The sequence below is a fragment of the Andrena cerasifolii genome, chromosome 2 (genome assembly GCF_050908995.1).
Source record: "Andrena cerasifolii isolate SP2316 chromosome 2, iyAndCera1_principal, whole genome shotgun sequence".
Taxonomy (NCBI): Eukaryota; Metazoa; Arthropoda; class Insecta; order Hymenoptera; family Andrenidae; genus Andrena; species Andrena cerasifolii.
The window spans coordinates 6,957,498-6,981,075 of record NC_135119.1 but is presented as its reverse complement, the minus strand read 5'-3'; the positions used below and the strand labels follow the sequence as shown (position 1 = coordinate 6,981,075).

Sequence of the window (23,578 nt, the reverse complement as noted above, 5' to 3'; positions counted from 1 at the left end):
TTCAATGTACTTTGCGTTTTCATCGCAGATAACATATCGCTCCGTTATTTACACAAGTTAGTGGAAGCAACTAATGAGTGCAAATAAATCGAGTACACCGTTAATGCATATATGAAATTTATTAGTCACCAATCACAACAGCGCTTATACTCAATAGCAGAAACCAGAGTATAATAAAAATCATATTGCAGCCGTTTACTTATTATGTCTGTTATGCACGTGAGTTTCGCGTTTACAAAATATACCATACTAATAATAACCATTAACACATAACTATATCATTGCGGAAGTACTATTCAATTAACACAAGATATCCTTTTAATATATAAATTTATAATGATTTAATACATTTCTTTTATCATTTAATTTAGTATAATAACATTAATGCGCTAGTTAAAATAAAATGTAATAATACAATTTTACGTTTACATTTCGTGTATAAATCACTGTGTGAGTGAGTGTATCCTGATCTTTCATCATGTATGCGCCGTTCTTTCCCGCGGAATGATTGGTTTAATTCATACAGTTCACTGCCCCCCCCGCCCGCCCGCCCGAATATTGTATTATATAAATGTATATCGTTAGTTTTTTACTTCACATGCTTTCTGCTTTCTCGAAAATGCGCGAGCGCGCACGATCCCATGATCCCGCTTGAGCGTCTTTGAATCAACCCCCGCCTGATAATCTAAACTGATCCCCGACATAACGTGGCAACATGCCGACGGGCATGTAGCAAGCTAGGATTTCCAACACAAGGTAACTGGATCGCTTTAACAATCTGTTTATTGGTTAAGAAGTGTTCGGATCTCTTTGTGCATATGGCAAAGGAAGTCGACGTAACTGGGACTTCCATCGTTCCCTCTATCCTCGATCAAGAAATGACGCAACACCATTTCAAGCTTGTCCCGCTGTCTCACTATGGTTAACTGGAAACATCCCACGGATCATGAGCACACTGAAACTTTTATACGTACTTCCAAGCCGGCCGTTTACTTACCCTCATGCAACGATGCCTTTCCATGCGCACGCGATTAATGATATCCGTCACACGTTTGTTCAATGGAGTGTCTAATACTGGCAGCGCGGTACGGTCCGTGTCGACTTGAACCACTGACGGAACACCGAACACCGCCTGTACCCACTGCGGAGAAAGTGCCAGGCCTAGCCACAGGAACATGTGGATACTGTTTTCTAAAAAGAACGCGAGCCAACGGTGAATGCACAGCAGGGGTGGAAGGAATACAGAGGAGCGTTGAATGATATATTTACCAAGTAAATATGCCCCGTCGTCCGCGAACTTATCGATAGAACACCGCAAGATCTGTGGTAGCTCCGTGTCTTGCGGGTCGACGTCGTTCAGTGGAAGTAATCTCGGATAAGTATACACAACTGATATTGAGATAGGCATCGTCGTAACAGCTTGCATAACAAATGATCTATCGTCAATGGTCATGTCAGCACCTGGAGAAGTTAATTAATCGTGTCATTCCTAGCTGTGTTTGTGGTAATAATATTGACTCATCTGGCTTGGCGAAAGCTACACGGAGCAAATAAAATGCAGTCGTACCTCCAGTCAACGCGTCGCTCTTTAACAACGAGTTGATGTAAAGTGGAAGCAATTTCATGCACTCTGGTAATATTAATTGACCAGCGCTAGATGGTGAAGCGCAATGTTTCCGATAGGCAGCCAGCATATTCGCGCATCGCGCGACCAAACTGTCCTTTACAGTTTTCGGTGTCGAGTCGATCAGTTTGAATACGCCTAAATGAAAGTCAGTTTCAATTCGACGTATAATATTCCCAGAAGCTTTTTCATTAAACGAGTTATCTTACTCTGCTTGGAGAAATAATTCATAATAGCATCCAGGTCGCAGACGCGGTACAACTCGGCCATTTGCGACGAGGTTTTTAAACTAAGGTTAATGATACGCAATCTCCTAATTCCGCTGCAAGAAGTGTACAGCAAAGCTGCTTGAATATATACACCTTCATCGTCCGTCAGCTTGTCGTCGTGCTTCACTTCTATAGCAATGGCCTGGAATGTTTCAATGCAACCATTTGCATGCAACGTATGACTGCGCAACGAGATCTTACGACATCTTACGGTAGCCTTACCTTATTGCAATCTATACTAGCTAACTCCATATCCGTCGTGTTCGACATGAAGAAATGTCCAAAGAAATCGGTCGCTCGAACACCGGTGGACGTGCGTACACGCATAATGGCGTCGAACGCGATCGGTCTGCTAATGTTATTAATAACATCTGCAATTAAACGATCGCCATCCACGTCGGCCTAAGGAGCAGGATATACAGAACATGTATTTTTAATCTTGTACGCCGGATTACTTCGTGTCAAAGTCTATTACCTGGAAATAAGTGTACTTGTAAACTTCTCCGCCGGTCAGTCTGGAAACCTGACTTATTGTTGCGATATCTACGTAGGAATTATTAAAAATAAACAGATCTACGGAACAACCCGCGTTTACGCAATCTTTCCCCAGGTTATTGTACACAGTATTTTGCGGGGCTGAAAAAAGAAATTAATTTTGTATAGAGGATTAATTAAAGTAGCTTGTATTACATAAAACACTTACCTAACACGGTTTTCTCTTTTTCCGTTCCAAGTACCTTGCGATCGTCCCGATTCTTTAATTTGCCAGGAGCTTCGGCGATGGGCAAAGAGGAGTGGAAAACCATCAATTTCCCAGCGCAGTCCGAAGCCTTAAATATAAGTTATTATAGGTTAACCCACTGAGTTTTACTTTTCGTTACATTAGGACTGCTTTGACGCGCGAAAAGTACCATTAAAGCTTCTAGTCCAGCTTGTATCGCTGGCGCAAGGATTGTCTCTGTCTCGCGAGTATCCGCGAACATAGCTGGTATCTGTGTCATTAAACCGTCGATGACCGACTCGCTTTCCTCAACGTCGCACAGGAATCCATCGAGAAGTGGCATAAACACATCTTGTATATCCCCCACGACCATCATTTGCGGTTGGGCGAGGCAAGGGTTGATGTTGTAAAAGTGTACCGTGTTATTGTACGTTATAAATCCTACTTTCATCTTAGTTTTCGATTGGCCAACGTCGGCGGGCAGGTGCCGCAAAATCGATTTCATTTCCATACAGAGTAGATTAACTAAACCAGATTTGACTGTGTTGTACGACACGTCGATCACGAACACGATAGCTGGTGGTTTGGGGAAATTGTTGTCCTGAAGAAGATTTCGAAATGAGATCACTCAGCTACGCGACTATTTGGCTGTCTAGATCTAAATCTACTTCTCTTACTCTGCAGTAATCTTTTGTAGCGATGTACTCGTACGTTCCCAGCATTAACTCTGGTCTTTCGTAGCGATCCATGCGCTGGCCAGTGTGATCCAAATGTTGGAAGTAGTCGGCTGGAACTGAAATGGGAGAAAGGAGTGACGGTCGTGCTTGAAAGATACCTGGAAAAAAAGGAAAGAAATAAATACTCACCTTCCGTTGTAGCTTTACAAAACATACACTGGAATCTTCTGCCAGCGTCGATAAATTGCATAAAAGGACTCATGTACGCTTTGCATCGTATGCAACGAACGGGACCAATCTCTCCCATATCTACAATAGGTGGCTCGTACTCGCCTTCTGCTACGCGAGACATCGGGCTCACTATTAGCCCGAACGGAACATTCGTCTACGAAGAAAGATTATTGTGCAGAGGAAACGAAACCGAATCAACTACTTTGTGTACCAGATATTCGATTTACCTGCTTTATAATATCTGCTGTGGTAGGAACAGTGTACATAGTAGACCTGATATATCTAGGGGACGCATTTCCTTGATCATGTGTCACGAATTTCGTAGTTACCAAGGGTGGAACCAATCCCTTCTGATTTGTCACGAACACGCCGCTTCTCGTGCGTTGATCATCTTGCATTACTTGGATCTGCATAAATAATTGCAAGCGTTAAAGCAGTTTCAGATTACAATGATCTCTAATCTAATGTCTTACGGGACTTGGCATCTGGTCAGGATCCAATCGCCTAGCTTGTTGCGGCTGGATACCAGGCTGATATCCGCCTGCTGGAGCTGGTGCGCCACCCTGATACGAACCTCTCTGAGCACTGTACATGTCCTGGGACAAAAGTATATGACGTAATGGAAAATTCATGCCTGTAACCACTTTACATTGTGCTAAAAGTGAACGTACATTATTGTAGCCTTGATATCCAGGATGTTGATAATTTGGCATTGCACCGGGAGGACTACGATTCAGCCCTACAGGACTCCCCATGCTCTGTCCCTGCATAGGCGATCCAGTTGCGTATTGTCTTTGACCTTGTTGAGGTAAGTGTGCACTGGGATTCATCGCATCTCTGATAGGTTGACCGGGTAATGGAGGTTGTGCTTGCGGGCCAGATAAGTTTTGTTGCCCTAATAATGACGGCCTGTTGAAGTTCTGCTGATTCGTTAATGGAGGCAGGGCTGTGCTCTGTTGGCCAGGCAATGGAGGTGGAGGTATATTCTGCTGACCCATCGAGGGTGGGCCAGATAGAGTTGATTGACCATGTAAATTAGGCATGGGCATATTTGATGGCTCCGAATAGGGATGACCAGGTTGTTTCTGCTGTCCCTGTAACGGGGGATATTGCTGTCCAGGTAAAGGTTGCCCTGGAAGCGGAGGGCCAGACAAATTTGGCTGTCCTTGCATGGGGGGGCCCGATAAATTTTGCTTAGACAGGGGAGGCCCAGCTAGAATCTGTTGTCCGAGCATTCCTTGCGCAAGTGTATTATTATGACTTTGCAACAGAGGTCCAGGCAAATTTGGTTGCCCTGTCATGAATGAACCAGGAGGATTCTGTTGTCCTGGTAACGGTACATTAGACAAATTCTTTTGCCCCTGTAACCCCGGTGGAGCCGGAGGTCTCTGTCCCATTGCTGGCGGTTTAGGAAAGCTTAGCTGTTCAACAGACGCGTCTGCGACATTCCCTTGACCGGGCTGATGTTGACCGTGCATTGGCATTCCTGGATTAAATCCTTGTTCAGGATAAAACTGGCCAACAGCGGCTCCTGCGGCGTGTCCCGAGAACGGAAGACCAGGTTGAGGTGCAGAAACGCTTTTCGAAGTTGCCTTTTGCTGTTGCATGTCCTGACTAGAAATAGGTGGTCCGGATTGTCCACCAGGATCAGTTTGTCCGATAGGACCTGTTACAATAAGGTACATACAATCGATGTGTTACCTATTACGCAACTTACAGCGAATTCGGTAACTCGCACTGACTCTGTGACTAGTGCCAAAAAATGACTTGGATTGGTTGATTCTTATAGAGCTATCTTCATTTCTATCAGAAACAACCAATCCAAGTCATTTTCTGGCACCAGTGCAGAGTCAGCGCGAGTTACCGAATTCGCTATTAATTAATTTGTCCTTCAACACTAACCAGCACCTGGTGACGCTGCATCTAGCGCATTATTAAACCCGTTAACATTTGAAGGCGCAGATACTGTCGGACTACTTCTTTCAGGCAATGGCGGTGGAGGGAAATTTTGCTGCGCATTAAACGATTTACTATGAAGGATGACATACTAAACAAATAGTGGTTCTGGTACCGTCATTTAATTTGAATTTCAATTACCGCCGACGGTGGTCTCTGTTGGTCCCCCAAAGACATATTCGACATTTGATTAATCATATTATTCTGACTCGTTGGCAGCGGCATCATATGCGGACTATTTGTGGATTCGTACTGAGTATTCCCTAGAAAGAAAACACTGCTTTTAGAAAAGGTGAACATACTTGAAGAAAATTGAAAACAAGCTTGCTGAGCATTACCTTGTGGTTGTATATTGTTCATATAATACGGAGCTTGAGATTGATGTAAATTGGTAAGAGGAGGTCCTTGCATAGGTTTCTGTGGCGGGTAAGTTTGAGAATTCATTGGGGATCCCTTCAATGCATTTGGCGGAACGTTAGAATTTAATTCTCCGAATGGAGATGAAGTTGGAGGCGGAGGAAAGTAGCCAGGCTGCTGTTGTGCCTGCTGCTGTTGTTGCTGTATATACTGAGGATTCATTTTTTATCCTAAAGAGAAAATACGAATGAATGTCTTGGAACAAAACTTGTACAAACTTACACAAAGGATCAGAATTTCTCTTTGTTTCCATAATTTACATATATACCCTTCCACCAAACATTTATCGCTTTTTAGTGGTCACATTTACGAGCACTATGCAGCTTCAACAAGCCTGACGTACATAGGATTAAAAACATAATATTGAATATGTAACATTGCACAGTGGGTTAACAGATTGCAAGAAATATGCACAGAAGAGTTACATTTACCAAAAGCGACACGCTCATCGATCAAGTGACATTCACCCAGCACACGAACTCTATTCGCAGAAAAGCACGGTCGACATGCTCGCTGGTGCGCTAAAAATCTGTAAATCGGACCGTGAAGTTCAAAATATGCTACACAGTGACAGTCCTAAGATAACCTATACAAAGTGAACTTTGCGATTAACGCGAGCCCTATCAGATAATGATTGCGCGTGGCATTTACTTGTCAGCCCTCCAAACCCACTAATGGTCAGCTATCGTTTAATGTTGTCGCCTTAAAGCGTTAAAAAGTGAACAACCCATTTTGCACACGATATAATGCCAACGCACGGCACGCTCGAGGAAGGGGCTCGCGGGGCACTTGCGAAACGTTAGATACTCACGTTGTGTCGTTAAACGTATTTGAACCATAACAAAAGTTAATATTTCCGCAAATGTTTACACTAAAATGAAGAAAATGTATTTCGCTGCAATAGTGATTGCTGCCGATGCCACGTAAGGCGGCATTGCGCATGCGCCTGGCGCACGCTGACGGACACGTCATGATAAAAATTAGAACGCTGGTAAAAGGGAAATTTAAACAGACACGCGTGCGTATTTTCTTCCAGCGTGCATTTATTTCCAAAGAGAAATGAGGAGAGAAGCCAAGGCTGTAGACAAACGACGCGCGGCCCACGAAATATTCAGCTTTTACAAGCAAATTGAAATAAGCCTTGTAACTTTATAATTAATCGGTTGGTACCATCAGCCAGCGCATGATTTAAAAGGATTACATTCATGCTTTCGCTGTCTTAATTACGAAGACTGCGCTCGAAGCCACTTAACCTTCAATTGAGGTCGGAACACGTTGTCGAGGGTATCTCTTCAAGTTTACTGTAAAAATGAAATGGAACAGGAAGAAGATTCGAATTATTCGATTATACTGAAAGAATTACCTGCATCGTTTGCGTGCGGTATACATGAATTATATAGGCGAACTTTACTGCATCCATGATGCCCCATAGAAAGCTTAGTACGATATCGATTATGTAGTCTTGGTTCTCGACATAGACGATACACATATGCAGACAAACGTAAACGATATATAGTATCGATAAGATCATGAACTGAAATCCATACGCCTCGTTTACTAGCGACACCGTTTTGCACAACTTTAGTTGCAGCAGTTTTATTAATTTCAATCTGTAAACTAAACGGCAGTCTGAGTAGTTTGTTTCCGTTTAAAAAATTTGTAAAAATGATTTCGAGCCTACCATTGTTAATGTCAGAGGGTTCGGTAAGGGAATCTAAGGTCTTCCCATTCGTAATGATGTGTTCGATCGAGTTTATCGCCTCAAATCGAAATCTGATTTTATTTATTAGCGAAGCGAAGGAGCATATCGTGACTGTATTCACGAAATCGGGGACTCGATCTAGTATCCACATAATAATGTACATATAGGTTCTATCGCTATCTAGCAGTGCATAGTAATCCATAAAATTTAGCAGTACGACGACGAATGTTGCAGTCGCAATTTGAACGACATCGTTTCTCATACATGCCACGTGATCGATCTCTGTGTTCAAGTACTTGACTTCTTTGTCGAATCTGTCTATATTCTCGAACACCCTTTTCACTTTAGAGCCGTGGCGCAGGCTCGATATCGTTATCAGCGGCAACAAAAAGAAGTTTGTGAAATATCGAAGTTTCCGAACTTTGATGGTGGGATTCATGCTGGAGAGAGTATCCAGCACGTTCAACGAGTAATCGTTTACATTTTGGAAGAGGGTGTAGTATACAGTTAGGAACGTCGATACGTAACCGTAACTAACGCGATCGTTCCTGCGAAATTTCATGGGATATATTCCTGGAAGGAAAAGAGTTTATAAGTAGATATCTGTTTTGTTGAAATAATAATTGTTTTTGAGGCCAGTGCATCAATGGTATAGTAATGCACTTTTTACAGTAGACTCTGTGTATATTCAAGAGTACCTTTTTAGTCGCTCAATTTTTGGGCAAGGAATTCTGCAAGCAATTTCTTACCTAAAAGTTTCGTTGTGCTCAGTAAGAACCAAGACTCCTCGTAGACATTAGAGGGATGAAACAGTTTCATGGTGAACTGTTTTTTGCTACAGTGGAATCGCAACTGAACAGACTTATAAAATGCGTCGTATTATATTACGTTCGTGTTTGTCAATAATTTCTATCGCATGTTGGACTGCCTTACATTATTAATTAGGAATTCTGTTTTGTGTGAGATCCGCGATCTGTTACGGCAGAGTTTAAATCTGGATCTCTGACTGATTGGAAGTATTAAGTTTCTGCGTTATGTTATACAGTGTTTTATACAGGGAATAATTGTATTGTATAGAACTACGAGTAAGGTGTAGAATATTTAATGTGAATATAAAAGCAAACTATTCTTCTAAGGATTTCTATAAATATTCCTGCAAGTATTTATTTACAGTTTACGCGAAGTCCAACTGCAAACTATTTAAAGGTTACAATTAATACTTTGCAATACGTGGATACGTATAAGCATTGAGAATAAAATAAAATTCATTCGGCGTGGAAAACCATTTCAAAGTCTAAGTCTAAATGTTACTATAATTGCTTTATATCTCGAGTTTTATCGACGATACTTAATAATTATTTATCCTGGGCGGTTAGTGTAAATGTTGTTAACATCATTTTTCATAGTAATATCCACTGGAAGGAATATTTTAGCAGAAATATCAATTGAAATGATATGCATGAGGGGGGGGGGGGCAAATTCTACGCTTGCCCTAGGCACTGTTTACACTAAATACGCCACTGCCTCCTCACTCCTCCTGGTGGGGGGTAACTTATTCGGTTGGTGCCTATTCAATTTTTGGGTTAAAAGTTATTGAAAATTTTTTTTTTTTGTAGTGGTCAACATTCAGTTTTGCTCTATCCGAACTGATTGCTCTGATGGTTTTAGCGTGATTTGTTCTGGTTCGTGTATTTCTTTAATGATTTCTGCAAGATCTGTTCTACCTCATGCATTTCTTCGATGGCGTTTCAAGGTTCGTCCCATTTCATGCATATCCTCGATGGATTTGTATGATTCTATTTCATACATTTCTTCGATGGTTATGCATGACTTGTCCCCCCTCATGCCTCTCATCGATGTGTTTACTTTTCGTGCTCCCCTTCCCATATCTCTACGATGGTTTTGCATGCTCGTGCATGCACTTCTGTGGTTCCAAATTCTCTCGATCGCCACCAGTCCTCTCTGCTTCAGCATTCTACTGAAAAATACCAAGTTCCAATTCCATGCTGAGGTATTCCAAGTTACATCATTCATGCATGTCCTTTCACTATCTTGTTCCTTTCACAAACAACGTTTTTGCGAGCGAATGAAATAAATTTCTTTTCCGTTAAGTAAACACGAAAGGAACAACAAAATGAAAGAACGAATGTATTTTCGGTTTGTTGCCCCCCTTCCTTCTCTCCCGTTGGGCGGAATACGTTCATAGGAGGATCTTTAAATTATTATTCCCATAGAAACATTCGTAAATCACGGGTTTCCAACTATCTAATTTCGCCCGTGTTGAATACTAATTCCGATCACGCGGAACGTTCCAATCCGTTTCGAGACTTTCCTGGTAACGTTGCATGTGACGCTAAAATGGTAAAGGGTCCTAGGACTCCGCAAACCCGCGACAGAAGAATTCATTGAACGTTCAGTGTATTCTATACCTCACTTATGGAACTACCATTGCTCTTATTTGTGGGGATCAGTCGGTACTTCAGTTTGTGCGACAAGTGGCGTATTTAGTGTAAACAATGCCTAGGGCAAGCGTAGAATTTGCGCCCCTCCCCCCTTTCCACGAGGCATATTATTCCAATTCCACCTTTTCTGTTCTAATTCTTTGTTAAAAGTGTTCATCGCACAAAACATTTTATTTAGAATTTAGATAATATTTTTAAAGAAAGTGGAGCTGAAGGGCGGAAGAGACGAAAGTTGGAGGCAAATGAAGCCGAAAAGTACAGCAAGTTTTTTTCGAAGCTTCCTTAAAGAGGCATGCGAAGAACACAAATAACAAGCGTAAACTGCTATCATTAACTATAAAAAAAAATCTGTTCAAGAAATACTATTTCCTTCTGCTCTTTTGCGCCCCCTGGCATTGGCGCCCAGGGCACGAGGCCTACTTGCTCCACCCTAGATGCTCCTTCTGTGTGTGACCCAAATTGCTAAAAGGTGTCAAGATAGTTTTTTAAATAAAATCGTTTGTACGCAAGAAAAATCGTACATGGATATTTTAATGTGCTGAATAATTGTACATATTGCAATGATGGTAGCAGCATCGGTAACAAATTACAATTCCTTAGGTTTTCTCTTATAAAGGTTGTCAGGCCTGGAACCCATAGGTATGTTTACGGAAAGTCTGACTGCAGACGTATGCAGGGTGAGGAGCGATTCAGCGCAGTGAATGGAGGGGGAAACACCTACAGGAGTGGTGGTAATGTTGCATGAACTACGCCTGCGTCAGTCACGCACACATTACCACTACTCCTGTAGGTGTTTCCCCCCTCCATTCACTGCGCTGAATCGCTCCTCACCGTGGACATATGCTATTGCGATGCCACTGTCTACTATATACAAAGTTACACCATGTAAATAAATACAGTGATAGACTAATTTAGAGCCTTCACTTATCGTTTCTGTAGAATTGTAGCGAACTGTAATTGAAGATGGAAGAGGACGATGCAAGTAATATGAATATTTTCATATTGTCATGTTTAATTTCAAGCAAGCTTGATAATGCAACAATATGAGCGACACTGAATGTTACCGGAATAATCTGAATCGCGTGTTCTTGAATAATTTTAGAATGCCTCGTCGCGATTCAAAACTGAATGTCATGAAATTTGATTTCGCAGATAAGAATCTTTCTACCCAGAAGGTTTTATTACCTGGTCACGATCCAGGGTGGAATGATCCTCCGAAATGGGCATACAGTGGTACCCAGAGTTCCTTAACCACTCCTACCAAACGAGTATTGAATAAAAGGGTGGCGTTTCCTTTAGCATCCGCACAAGTTGCGAACAAAGAGTCTCCGTCGCAAACTAAACCAATGAATATACCACCGCCGTTACAATCCTCCATTACCTCGACAACGGCGTCGCATCCTCCATTGATATCTCCTTCGAAAAGTAATACAGAGGTAGTTCCGAGCGAAGTAGAAATCGACAAAGAGGAGGCATTAAACGCCGCCTTAGTTAACTTCGAGGCTGTGATCAAGGAGCACATGGAGGAAAATAAAGCGGAAGAGGTGAAGAGAAGATTGGATGCAATGAAAGCTGCGTGGCTGGAAGACAAATTGAACGATCCGATACATAGAAGCATTTTAGACTTGTCTACAGGTTTGTCTTACACGGTGTTCTTGTAAGTGGAGTATATAATACAGTGCTACTGGGAGAAGGTAATAGAAAAGAATTTTCCAGCTTTACAAGAAGGAAATGTGGACAAAGCGGATCAAATACACCTCGCGCTCATGATGCAACACGCCGCCTTATGCAGCTCTTGGATACCCGGCATTAGGCATATTATCTTAGGGTTGAAGACTAAGCTGCAAGACTCAAGTGCAATGCAATCTGAGAGTTCAGACTCGCAGCTGTTACCAGTCGGAGAGAAGGAATAACTAAAATTAAGTAGGGAATGTATATATAAATCTCTAATTCAGTATCTACTATTGCCAGATGAGAAGAAGAACGACTACCCACAAGCTGAAATGTCATAGGGGCAAAGGGAATCGCCAGCTCGCTCTACCCAATTCCTTGCAACAAAGTCCGCCGCGTAACGCAGAACGCGAACGAAATAAAATCACGACAACGCCCGCGGATATGAACAGCCGCTAAGAACCGAAAAGTAGGACTTCTCGGAGGGGATAGGGTGGAGCGAGCGGGCGATTCCCCTTGCTCCTGTGACATTTCGGCTTGCGGGTAGTCGTTTTTCTTCTCATCTGGCAATAGTACATTCTCCCCGACTATCGTCTAATCTTATCAACAGTTCGAATGCCTGTGCTTCTACACGTTAAACTTCAATCAGCGTTATTGATTGCAAACACGCATTAATCGAATGGGATTCCATGTAAGAAAACTGTGCAGCGAAGAAACTACTGCTACTACGAACATAACAAATTTATTACAATAAAGCAAGTTCCATCAAATCTGCTGTTTCACGTTCTTCGATACTCGGTTGATCGAACGGTAGAAGCTTAACGGAGAATGTGTCGGAACTAAAAGTCTGTATATTAGATAGGATCGTTCGGCGAGTACTATACACTCAACAGCATGTTAAATACGTAACATCTTTATTGTACCATGATATGCAAGATTATCGCTTAAATTTGTCAGAATTTGCATCGCGAATGGTTCGAAACTCTGCATACCCTTTGCTACACAATATAAAAAGCGATTCTATTACGATAAATAAGAAAAATATATTATAATCGACACGCGTACGTCCAAGTGGATACAGGATGTATGTATATCTATATATATATATATGCCTGCGGACTGTTGATACATCCAAGCAACTTAACCGATAATATCGATCTCAACCACCTAGCGGGCATTTACCACCGAGGAATATCGATCGAGCGTGAACTGTGATCTGACAACGGTCGACGGATGCGTTTTGCCGCGTGATCAGCTCGGTGTCGTCGTACATCGTTCGAAATGATTTTTATTAATTAAAATTATAAGTATATATGCGTACAAAGGAAAGTACATATCTGTATTTAGGAGGGAATTTCTTCTCAACGCTTCATAATATCTCATAAAACATGTACATGAATGATCAATAGTCGTCCAAAAATATGTATACACGCGGATGGTTCGCTTACCACGGGCGACGAACATCGAAAACTTTTGTCCCGCTCCATTCCCCCCTTGCCCCCATCGTCTCGTCCACAATCGGTCCAACGGTTTTGCGAAAAAAGATTAAGTCCCCTTTACTCATAAAAGTTTCTTGTATTTCTCATTTCTCTCTTATGTATATTCACAAAGGACAATTACATCTTACTTAAATTAACATATTTCCTTTTTCATCTAAATGTACTCTTACGTCGATAATAGTCATCGATAGCAATGATCAGTGTTTTTTTTTTTTTTTTAATATATCCTATTACTTATCCCCTATCGAATCGCTACTAAACTCTAAGCATACTGTGATTCATCGCTCAAGCACACCCGCGCTGCCCATCGGCCGTGTACGCGCGCTTCGAGTCTCCCGCGCATCAACCGCCGGCCGATCGAAGCGCGCGTCGATCGATGACGCTTGGCTTCCATCGATCCCGTCATTCTCCCATTCTCCTTTGTCGCCTGGCCGCGCGTCGCTAAAACTCGAGAGAGAAAAAGATCAAACGAAGGCAAACAAGAGAAAGGAAAAGATAAATGTTCACGCGCATCGTAAACGTTCGAGACAGAGAAAAAAAAAAAAAAATTGTAAAAACCATTCTCGAATCGAAAACCGAGTCCTTTCGCTCCTTTTTTCTTTCACCTGTCCGCCGTTGCCTCGCTATCCCTTTCGCTGGTTCGGGTACCATCCCCTATGCTCTTTCTTTTTGGCGCGCTATCGAACGGCGAAAGGCGGCAAAACGCTTTACATATATATATATATATATTTATAATATATTCATTATAAAACTTACATCTTAGCTTACGACCATCTATTTTAAATCGTCAAATATATTAGATTTTTCTTCCATTCGTCATTTCCATTTTTTTTTTTTCATTTCATCGTTTAATCTCGCGTAAATAAATATTCATAAATACATTTGGGCCCGACACTGCGCGGAGAGCTCTGTCGGTGGATCTCGCCTAGCCCTCTCGTCCCAATTATCATATTAATTTTCATCGAAATAACGGGGGCGCGATCGAGGGAGAGAGAGGGGGGTGGGGAAGGGGAGGGGGATGCGTCTCTCGATCGTCGAGAAGCTCGCGGTGATTTTGAACAGGTGATCGAAGTACAAGCGGGGATTCGTTTTCACTTCGAACCCCGCAACAAAAATTCGTCTTCGTCCATTTCATTGCTATTCTCGTCCCTTCTTTATCGCCAACGATCAACGACGCCAAGGAGCGGATCCATCGAGACAACCTCTGGGCTGTGTCGCGGCCCGAATTTCGATTTAAAATTTCTTCGTGGTTCATTTATCCAAAAATATATGTACACATATATATGTAATCGGTGTATACGCAGCGCTATATTCGTATGCCCTATTCTTTCCTTTTTCTTTGCGGGGGTCGTGGTGGGGGCCGAGGGACAATATTTTGGTACCAAAGTGCAAAAATTGTGAGCGAGCCTTTCCTTGCGAACCTATTCGCCGAGTCCGCGGTCGCCTCGTTAACGGGCACCCTTTGCACGTGTACACGGGGCTCGTACATCGCATACACGCGTTCGATACATGTAATATCTACATACGTATATATATAAATTTCTCAATCTTTCAATTTATATGTATATGTAGGCAATAGGCGTATAAATACGCGCGCGTCTCACGATTTTCGCACCCCTAGGTGATGATCGTTACAACTACGCTTCTTTACTTTACTTTGTTCGCCATCCCTCCTCCATTCTCAAGAACCCCGCGCGCCGTGCGCCGCACACTACAGATAATTACCGTTAACTATAATTATTATTTCATTATCATTATCTCCTTTGTCGATTCCCACCAATCAATCTCCCCTATTGTAACCTCGCGCCCTCGTCGCGCGTAATCATTTCATAAGGCGGACAATTGTTTCATTCGTTTACCACGCGACAGATAATAACCGCGCGTATATTTGCTGCGCCGTCCTCTATATACTCTCGCGTCGCTTGCTCCGTTTACCCCGGACTGTAATCGTGCCCTACGATCACGCTCGCTACGAACTACTTGAAAGAAACGTTCGCTCCTCCTCGCGCGCTCCTGCCTCGCCGTCGCACCCTCCGCGTTCCCTCTTCCTTTCGTTTCTCCCTTCTTTTTTTCTGAGTTTTCTCGCAAGGTTTTTTTCGTACAAAACAAAATGGCATCTTTTTGGCATTGGAAGAAAAAATACAGTTCTCAACCCCCTCCTTCCTTTCCCATTTCTTTCACCCACCCCCCCCCCCCCTGCCCCCGTTCCGCTCGCTCAACAATCGTAACCCCAGTTTTCCCCACTCGCTCCAGTCCAGGTGAAATATCAGCAGGTTCCCTCTGTTTTCCCTCGTCTTTCGCGTTTTTTTTTCTTTAAAAAAAAAAGATTCGTCGTCCTCTCTCGCGCAACGCAATTTACGCCGCGGCCCCGACTGCCGTTGCGCGCGAGTAAAATCCCCCGTCGTTACGCTCTAATTATTACCTCTAATACTATTTTGGCATCGTCGCGAGTTAGAATCCCAAGTTTACGTGTCTCGTCGAGGGGCACGCGGAGAACTGAAAAGCGAAACGGGTAAATGAAACAGCAACGAGCTTTCCTCCTTACCACTGCCGCTGGAAGCGTTCGATTCCATTCGCCCCGTTGCTCGCGGATCCCGCGAACGCCGCGCGATTCGCGAGCCTCGCGGCGAACCCACCCCTCGTGTTCTAGCCGCGCGCGCGGTGACAAGTGTAACTCGGAAGTGGACGAGAGTAAAGCCCTGCGCGCGGACCGTCGTCAGCGGGTCAGAGGATCGAGGGAAGATACGCGGCGGAGTTTAAAAAAAAATAACAAACACCGATACTGGGAGAGCAGCACGACTCGTTTCGACTGCGAAGTTTAAGTCGCCGATTAAAGATCAACCCGCAAAAGTCGCGGATGAAAGTTGAACGTGCGAGAGGAAAAGGGGGGTGGAGTCTGTACGCGGGTGATCTGTGTCGATAAAGCGGCAGAGATGCCGAAGACGGAAGTTCTCAGGGAGGATTGCTCTAGAAATTGCTCTAAAGAAACTCGAAGAACACTTCGAGGTCGCTGAGTTCGTGATCTTTTAAAATCATCCACCCCCGCCCTTTTCCCCTCGCTCGTGTCACCTTGCATCTCACAATTGTACCAAAGAGGAGATATAATAAGGGGCGTCACCCCGGGCGGAACCTTTGAAGTCCTTACTTGACCTTGGCATTTAAATTGCTTGTCTATTCGAGCGGGATATTCAAATCGACTAAATCTATCTTACCGCAATTTGCTGATTACTGCCGAAGTTTACCGTGGGGTACCGATCATTGCCGAATGGGCATTTAAATTGGCTGTCTAGTGATTTCCCTGGTTTATGTCTGTCCTTGTCGAGCGGCGCCTCTTATTATATCTCCTCTTTGATTATACGTTCTAAAATGTCTGCGAGAGGCTTCAAGGCGATTCCGATCGTTCGGGAAACGAAATCGTTTCTATCGGATCGTAAATAAGGGACGAGAAGGGTCGCTCTTAAAACGTTTGTCTTAGTGATCCTTAGTGATCGGTATAACCGCAGCCATTTTTGGAGCAAAACCGGAAATAACATAACCTAAACGTTTATCTATCTCTTTCTATCAGCATGTCTCTCTCTCTCTCTCTCTCTCTCTCTCTCTCTCTCTCTCTCTTTCTTTCTGCCAGTATTTTTGTCGCTTTCTATCGGTATTTCTGTCTCTTTATTTTTTTACAATTTCTTTCTCTGTCTACTTCCGCTTTTGCTCCAAATCGCGGCAACCAATCAGCGACGATACACGTTGCTCCGATCACTGCCTAGAGCAGGGGTGTCGAACTAGCGGCTCCGGAGCCGCAGTGGCTCCTTCTCCTCTTCGCCTGCTCCGTAGAGCCGTAGGGGAACTGCCCCCTCCACACCTACTTCGCTCTGACGAATTTCTCCTCCGGGAGCCGCGCTCTCTCCCTGCCGGGTCTCGTGCAACGCCTGGAGAGAAATAAGTGGGGGAACCGGCTGACCCGGGGCCCGACTTGCGCGGCTCTCGGAGTGGGGAAGTTCGACACTCCTGGCCCAGAGGATCACTGGTTTGCCTCCGAGAAGAAAGAAACGGATGTCGAACCTATCTTCCGGCGATCCTTCGATCGGAAAAAATCGACAGTTGCTTCCGCGGTTTCGGTATGATTTTTATTATTACTTTCTTGTCCGAGGAGGTGGGGGGGGGGGGGGGGGTTCTTAATTGACTGACTCAGATCGACTCTCGTCCTTGAGGAAACTAATTGAAGACCGGTGGCTCGTCGAACCGAGATCGACTTTTCGTTTTCATGTCTTTCTGTCCCCTCCTAAGACCCGGCGACGCTGCACGCTCTGGCGAGCGAGACTCGTCGTACGGCGAAACGAAGAGTATCGAAGGAAAGCGAGAGAGATAAACAAGGAAGGGACTAGCGTGTTTGAGAAATGAGACTCGAGCAATAACGGCGCGCGAAACGATTACCATCTGGAGCGGTTAAAATAGAAAAGATCCGGGCCAAGATCGGTGGAAACTGAGGCGGAGAAGGCTCGTCGGTGGACCTTCCACTGGGCTCCGGGCTGGCCGTCGCCCGAGGGGAGAACGAGAAGGGAAAAGAAAGATGAACGAAATAAGAGGCGGAGTGGAATTGCAAGTAGAACAACGCGTCTCGTCAGAACTTAATAAATAATCGATTAAATTAGATTATATTACTAATTATTACTGTTTGCCGCTAATAATTATTATTACTACTACGTTATGATAATAATGAATGATAATATATTAATGATTCTTATTAATACTCCGATTGGGCGAGGGTTTGGACGCGTCGTTTAATTCCCTTCTACCATCTCGCGCCTGCCGTTTCGGCGTGAGCGCCGCCCCTCGGGGCCGTCAGCCTCCGCGAAAGTTGACGGGCCCGAGGGGTGGTTGCGCGTCGATCCGCGTCGGCGCGAGGTCGAATGCTAGAACGATTAATCCCGCGAACGAATAAATAAATCATGATCGCGACGATCGGGCGGAGAGAGGCCCCGGCGTTCGCCGTGCCCCAGAAGATCTCGTCCCCCTGCGTGTCCTCTCGATCAGCTTCCTCTTTCCCCCTCTAACCACCGTTCTCGCGGCGGTCTACCGCCGGCGCGGCTATTATTCATCCTTAAATCCCTATCGAATCGCTACGACAAATGATTACAATGAAGAAAAGATCGGAACGCGATTACTAAAGACAAGAAACGTAATAGAAGAAAAGTATATATGTATACATGTATACGTAGATCTAAGATCGATTGATCGAGGGTGGTGGGTGGATGGGTGGTGCGTGAGGGGACGTGGCTGCGCGATGTCGCGGCTATGTTATGTACAGAAAGACCACGGGGATATAAGGTTCGAACGACGCGTTAACGCGTGGATCGTTTTGGCTCTGTGGCTTCCTCGGACTGGCACTTCGTCGGAACCGTCCAGGCGCGGCTGGTCGTCCATTTCGTGATCTGTTTCGCGGCGCTCCCAGCCCTGTCAGAGGGGCTGGGCGACGCCTCTCGGAAGGCTCGAAGGATAAATATGGGATCCCCGGATCCGTGGACACCGCGGGGCCGCGTGGATCCGCCGGGGGGGGATCGAGCTAGACTCTAGAAGGCTTGGGGAAAAACAGCCGGAAGAACGTAGCTGACGAAGAAGACGGCTACCGAGATGCGCTCTGCACGCGTCCCTGCTTTAGCTTGCTCGCTCGCTCGCTCGTTTTCGTCTCTCAGGCGATATTTATTAGTTAGAAAGATGCTTTGTACTCAGCCGACCCGAAGGACGAAGATTGTTAGTAGAATTTAATAAATCGCGTCGTGTCTAAATCCGTTCGTCGGAAATATATATATATATATAAATATATATAAATATATATAAATATATATATTTTATATATATATATAATGTATATATTTATATTTGTAAATATATATATATATACATATATTTATATTTGTATATATATATATATATTTTTTATATATATATATTTAATATATAATATATCATTCTTAATCGGTACGCGGGTACAGAGTAAATAGATCTACGGGGGGAAGGGAGTGTAAACACGTGCGAAAATTACAAATAAATATGACGATGGATTAACAAGCGCAATGTACAATAGGCGAACGAAAGAAAAACAAAAAGAGAGAGATTGGATGAGTGAGAGAGAGAGAGAAACAAAAAATTAAACGTTGATATTTACCGTTTTAATTAATTACCTTAAAAACTTGAGATCATTTTCATGGGTACGTGTACGTATGTATATGTGTATATATGTGTGTGTGTGTGTGTATGTTTGTGGCGATTTGCGGCAACATCGGCCGCTGAGTCTGGTCTAGATTGTGCAAGTGACTCTTACAATGGATTGATTCGAAAACCTAGCACTCTTTGTGGGTGGTGGGCCGGGAGATACGGACCTCTCTGTGTCGATTAATTGAACGGACAATTCGGGCCTGGTGCGTCGATGATGTAAAAGAAAAAATCCCCGAAAACAATACAGAAACGCGTGCGAAGAGAATGGCAGGCGGGCGGTCGGCCCGTCTGCGTGACTATACAAGGTAGATTTGCTTTGTACAAAAATCGTGTACGTATCGTCAACACGTTTGCCTCCCCGCGCTTAAACATCGCGAGAAGTTCCGTCGTCTAGGCGTGGACTAGCTAAATACGATTACGACTCTACCAAACACGAAACCATTTAAAAAATGTACAATCGGATACGCTCCATTCATACTTCCTTTCCTTTCGTCTGTTCATTTTTTCCGTCGCCCCTTTCCTGTCCTATCCTGCGTGTCTCCTTTCGCTCCGCTCCGCTCTGCCGAGAGTCTGTCCGCGCGGGAAAAGACGATGGCCAATTGCTGTCGCGCTCCTGTGTTTCCGGTCACCATGGGTTAGCCCTGATTGCGATCAGTGGTTCCACACGGAACGCGGCTGGCTGCCTCTAGTTCGACCGCCTCGGTCTTCGATCTTCCCTCCTGTGCACCGAGATCATCGGACTCCAATCCTCGGGGACCGTTTCGCCCTCTCCGCGTCCGCTCCTGTCCTCTCCGGTCCGTACGCTCGCGACATCGTACCGTGATTCGTGTAAAAGATCGATATAAAAAGGGAAGCCCCGATTAAAAATTGTGTGTCCGGCGACGTCTCTCTTCCGTGCTTGATCCGCGCTCGTCCCGCTCGTCCCTCTGTCCTCGTTCCGAACGAGTTCAACGATTATAGTCCCCGATAAAACGTGAAATAGAAAAATGGCAGTGCAAACGTGTGTGTGTGTTCCTTTTACTTTTGCTCTCGTCCAGCGAACGGCTGCACGCGTCCGGAACGGCGACGAAATGGTTCCGTGGAGAGCCCATCCGCGGTTACGGCCCCTCTGCGTGTCTCCTCCGTTGATCCCTTCATGGAGTTCTCCTCTCGTTCGCCCCTTCGTGCCTCAGTCGAGCACTCTTGGGCGCGCGCGCGCTTCCTCGAACGTTCGAACGTTCATCGATTGAACGCGGTGTCGCTGGTGTCGCTGGTTCACGATGCGCGTCGATCCTGCCTGTTCAGCGACGGGATTGATCGAATCCCGGGCACGGTTCTTGGTCATCGATGGCTGGAACAGTGCCCCCCGACGGTCACTCATCCAATGGCCCCTCCTTCCTGGTACGGGCCGGTTATCATGCACGGGTGCATCGGGAACAGCGTGGTCCAGGTCATGGTGGTGTACGTGGGCGATCTCATCATGTACTGCGAGCTGGGAACGTTGGGCACGCGTGGAAGGGGTGTGGATTTCCCGTTGGCGGTGGCGCTGGCAGGGCTGGTCGGCGTCGACGGCGTGGATAACGGCTGCGTGGTGGTGGACGACGTGGTGGTCGCGGTGCTCGCGGCCGAGACGCCCAGCTTCCTCAGTCGCATCTTCTCCTCCCACTCGTCCCAGCCGTGCCTGGGCCTGTTGAGATTGCGATGCTGGTAGAAGACTAGGCTGATCCTGGTCGGGTTCAGGCGATTGGGCTTCTTCAGGGCCGTGGTAGCGTGCATCTCGTGCTTTGCGCACTCGAAGAGCACGCTGCCATGGCCCAGCGCGATCGCTACCCCGCCCATCTGCGAGTCCTTGAAGCATTCCTCGTTGTCGGAGTAATCCGCCACCTCGCCGAGTGGCTCCGCCTTCGGCGGTGGCTCCGGTAGCACCGGGAAGTAAGGCGGCGGCCCGTAAATGTCCCATCGGGGAGTGTCCCATCTGGCCCAGCCGGGATTCAGGCCCTGATACGGGGGCACTCCTTGATAAGGGTACTGCGGCGAGGAGAAGCAGGCTTCTCGCTTCGGCTGCTGGTAGAACTGCGTCGAGTACTCCGGTGTCTGAGGGTGATACGGTTGGTGGTAGTTGTAGCCTTCCCAGGTGTTGGAATAGGGTTTGTCGAACACTGGATAAGTTGGGTATCCGTATTGAGGGAAGGAAGCGTGAGGATGTCCCAAACCAGGCATAGCGTGAAAGTCTTGCACTTGCTTCATCTCCTCCGGCCATGGGAAGCAGTTGGAGTTCGGATTGGCGACGTTCTGTCTGGTTTCGTGGAACGTCTCCTTCGACTTCTCCTCGGGCCACTCCGGCCTACGTTGGTTGCCCTGGTTCACCGCCACACCACCCTGAATCTGATTGCTCGGGCTGTCCGCGTAAACGCCGGTCCGTGTTGGATCCTGTGGCTTGAGGAACGTTCTGTTGGAAGAAGTTTGATATGTATTGTCCGCGGTCGGATTCTGGCTGGACGCTGTCCTGGATGGCGGCCTGCCCTTTGGCACTCGGAAGGGCGAGGGGTCCGTGGGTGTTTCCCAGCAAGGTGGCTTCGATTGTTCCGAATGTGGCATTCTGTCGTTCCAGTTCAAGGCTCTGTGGTGATCCGCGGCTTGCTGGTGATTCCTCTCCGCGTTCAGTTGATCGTTGAAGGCTTGCTGCTGCTCGAACTGTCTGGTTTGCTCGGGGTACCAGGAACCAAGCATGTTCCAACCTCCCACTTGATCAGACGGCGCTGGGGACATCTGATTCAGTCCAGGAGCTCTCTGTTCCGGCTTCTGCGCCCGATACTTCCTCTGATCCACCGATCCCAGATTCTGGGCGTCGTTCTGAGGGTTGCTCGGAGGCAGATGCGAGGAGCTGTGAAGCATGTGCTCCGGGTTCGTAGCACCGAACGGTTTATGACTAGCGTTGTCCATGCAGGAAGACACCGAGAGCCCCGAGAACATGTCCGCGTTCGAGTCGTTGTGCTGACCTCCCTGATACGGCAAGTTCCTCGACGGCTGACCAGGCTGAGGTGGATAGTGGCCCTGTAGCCGGTTCGCGAACTCTGTCTGCGATTTCTGAGCCTCCAAGTAGTTCTGCGTCATGGGGTACTTCTGCTGACTAGAATCCTGCGCTGGTTTCGTGAACAATTTCGACTGATCGCAATTGGGCCCCACTTGGCGTAGATTATTAACGCCGTGCGGCTGATTCGTCCGGGCGTACGGGTTCCTTTGATCCAAATGGGCTGGAAAATTCGAGCAGACCGTCTTCGGAGACACGCTACTCTGTCTGTTGTCGTACACGTTCGGATAATTTCTAGAAATAGGAGGGTGAGGGTAGCCTGTCTCTTGATAACCGGAGCTTCTCGGCGAAGCCATCTTCTGATCTTGCGGAGCAGGGGCGCATCCCCTGGGGGACATAGAGTAGGAAGCGTCCACGGGTGTCCCTGCATGAGAGCTCCTGGGCGAGATGGGATGAGCTCTTGGAGAATGAGGATAGCAGTTTCTCGGTGAATCCATCGTAGAGTTTGGCAAATTTCGAGAGCCTGGACGGTGCTCTTCCTGAGAAACGGCGCTTCTAGGCCTTATGTCGTCCAGGCTGGTACTGTCGGGGTCGACTTTCACGTCTCTCTCCAAGCCACCGAAGGAATACTCGCCCCATGGGTTCAACCAGTTGTTCTTCCGTTGGTCGAGCCAACCGTTTCTACTCCATTGCTGCTCGTTCTGATAACCCCAACCTTGATACATGGACACCGGACTGTCTAGAACGGTAGAGGATACCTGAGAGCTCTGCAGCTGCGCGTCCATTCCTTCGAACATGGACGCCATTTCCAGGGATAGCTGTGGGTCCCTCATCTGTGGCCTCGCAGGCTCTTGATGTCCTGCCATACGACTCTGCTCTACCGTTTTCTCGCTGCTGTTCTTCGAACCGTCCTTCTTGTTGCTCACCGTGTCCGGCTCGTCCTCCTTCCTCTTCTTGCCATGCCGCCTGCAGGGTTGAAGCGGAACCGATCGGACTCTCACCTCGCAAGGATACCTATATCAGAGTGGGTCCAGTGAATATAATTAGAAACGACTTACAAAGGGATTAGATTAAAGCATAACGAGGTGCTTGACAGTTGCATGACTCCAATTATTACTGCTTGAGATTTCTA

General features: G+C 45.9%; 4 protein-coding genes and 1 long non-coding RNA gene across 10 annotated transcripts in view; 1 reads left to right on the top strand and 4 right to left on the bottom strand.

The window, feature by feature from the left end:
* Window positions 1-300: 300 nt before the first annotated feature.
* On the bottom strand, window positions 301-6,847 carry Sec24cd (COPII coat complex component secretory 24CD). Of its 2 annotated transcripts, XM_076830390.1 has the most exons (19): window positions 6,707-6,836; window positions 6,327-6,424; window positions 5,817-6,065; window positions 5,620-5,741; window positions 5,425-5,533; window positions 4,194-5,188; window positions 3,996-4,118; window positions 3,750-3,929; window positions 3,481-3,676; window positions 3,292-3,407; window positions 2,805-3,215; window positions 2,597-2,723; window positions 2,369-2,529; window positions 2,116-2,295; window positions 1,834-2,035; window positions 1,568-1,762; window positions 1,270-1,461; window positions 998-1,191; window positions 301-926 (listed from the first exon to the last, which is right to left on the bottom strand). In XM_076830390.1, the coding sequence occupies exons 3-19, from the start codon at window positions 6,055-6,057 to the stop codon at window positions 783-785; spliced, it is 3,888 nt and encodes a 1,295-aa protein (XP_076686505.1). In that variant the 5' UTR covers window positions 6,058-6,065; window positions 6,327-6,424; window positions 6,707-6,836; the 3' UTR covers window positions 301-782. The 2 variants fall into 2 exon arrangements, with proteins under 2 accessions (XP_076686505.1, XP_076686503.1); XM_076830388.1 differs by lacking the exon at window positions 6,327-6,424 and having other exon boundaries at window positions 6,707-6,847.
* Window positions 6,706-8,416, bottom strand: LOC143378576 (uncharacterized). 2 transcript variants are annotated; one of them, XM_076830391.1, is made up of 3 exons: window positions 7,577-8,176; window positions 7,259-7,512; window positions 6,706-7,196 (listed from the first exon to the last, which is right to left on the bottom strand). In XM_076830391.1, exons 1-3 carry the CDS (start codon window positions 8,157-8,159, stop codon window positions 7,194-7,196), a joined length of 840 nt encoding a protein of 279 aa, XP_076686506.1. In that variant the 5' UTR covers window positions 8,160-8,176; the 3' UTR covers window positions 6,706-7,193. The 2 variants fall into 2 exon arrangements, with proteins under 2 accessions (XP_076686506.1, XP_076686507.1); XM_076830392.1 differs by lacking the exon at window positions 6,706-7,196 and adding an exon at window positions 8,347-8,416 and having other exon boundaries at window positions 7,216-7,512; window positions 7,577-8,170.
* A 2,467-nt stretch (window positions 8,417-10,883) lies between these two features.
* LOC143378845 (steroid receptor RNA activator 1) lies at window positions 10,884-12,500 on the top strand. Its single transcript, XM_076830874.1, has 4 exons — window positions 10,884-11,041; window positions 11,212-11,694; window positions 11,776-11,982; window positions 12,341-12,500. Exons 1-3 carry the CDS (start codon window positions 11,023-11,025, stop codon window positions 11,970-11,972), a joined length of 699 nt encoding a protein of 232 aa, XP_076686989.1. The 5' UTR covers window positions 10,884-11,022; the 3' UTR covers window positions 11,973-11,982; window positions 12,341-12,500.
* Window positions 12,501-12,627: 127 nt separating this feature from the next.
* LOC143378848 (uncharacterized) lies at window positions 12,628-19,153 on the bottom strand. Its single transcript, XR_013088370.1, has 2 exons — window positions 17,254-19,153; window positions 12,628-16,699 (listed from the first exon to the last, which is right to left on the bottom strand). It is a non-coding gene; the product is annotated as an uncharacterized LOC143378848 (long non-coding RNA).
* Window positions 19,154-19,368: 215 nt separating this feature from the next.
* Tet (tet methylcytosine dioxygenase-like) overlaps window positions 19,369-23,578 on the bottom strand; it is a 143,649-nt gene continuing 139,439 nt past the window's right edge. For all 4 annotated transcript variants that reach the window (XM_076830847.1, XM_076830849.1, XM_076830848.1 and 1 more), the window contains one exon: window positions 19,369-23,460. In XM_076830847.1, the coding sequence (XP_076686962.1) occupies window positions 20,793-23,460 (2,668 nt within the window). In that variant the 3' untranslated portion in view covers window positions 19,369-20,792. The remainder of the gene's footprint in view (window positions 23,461-23,578) is intronic.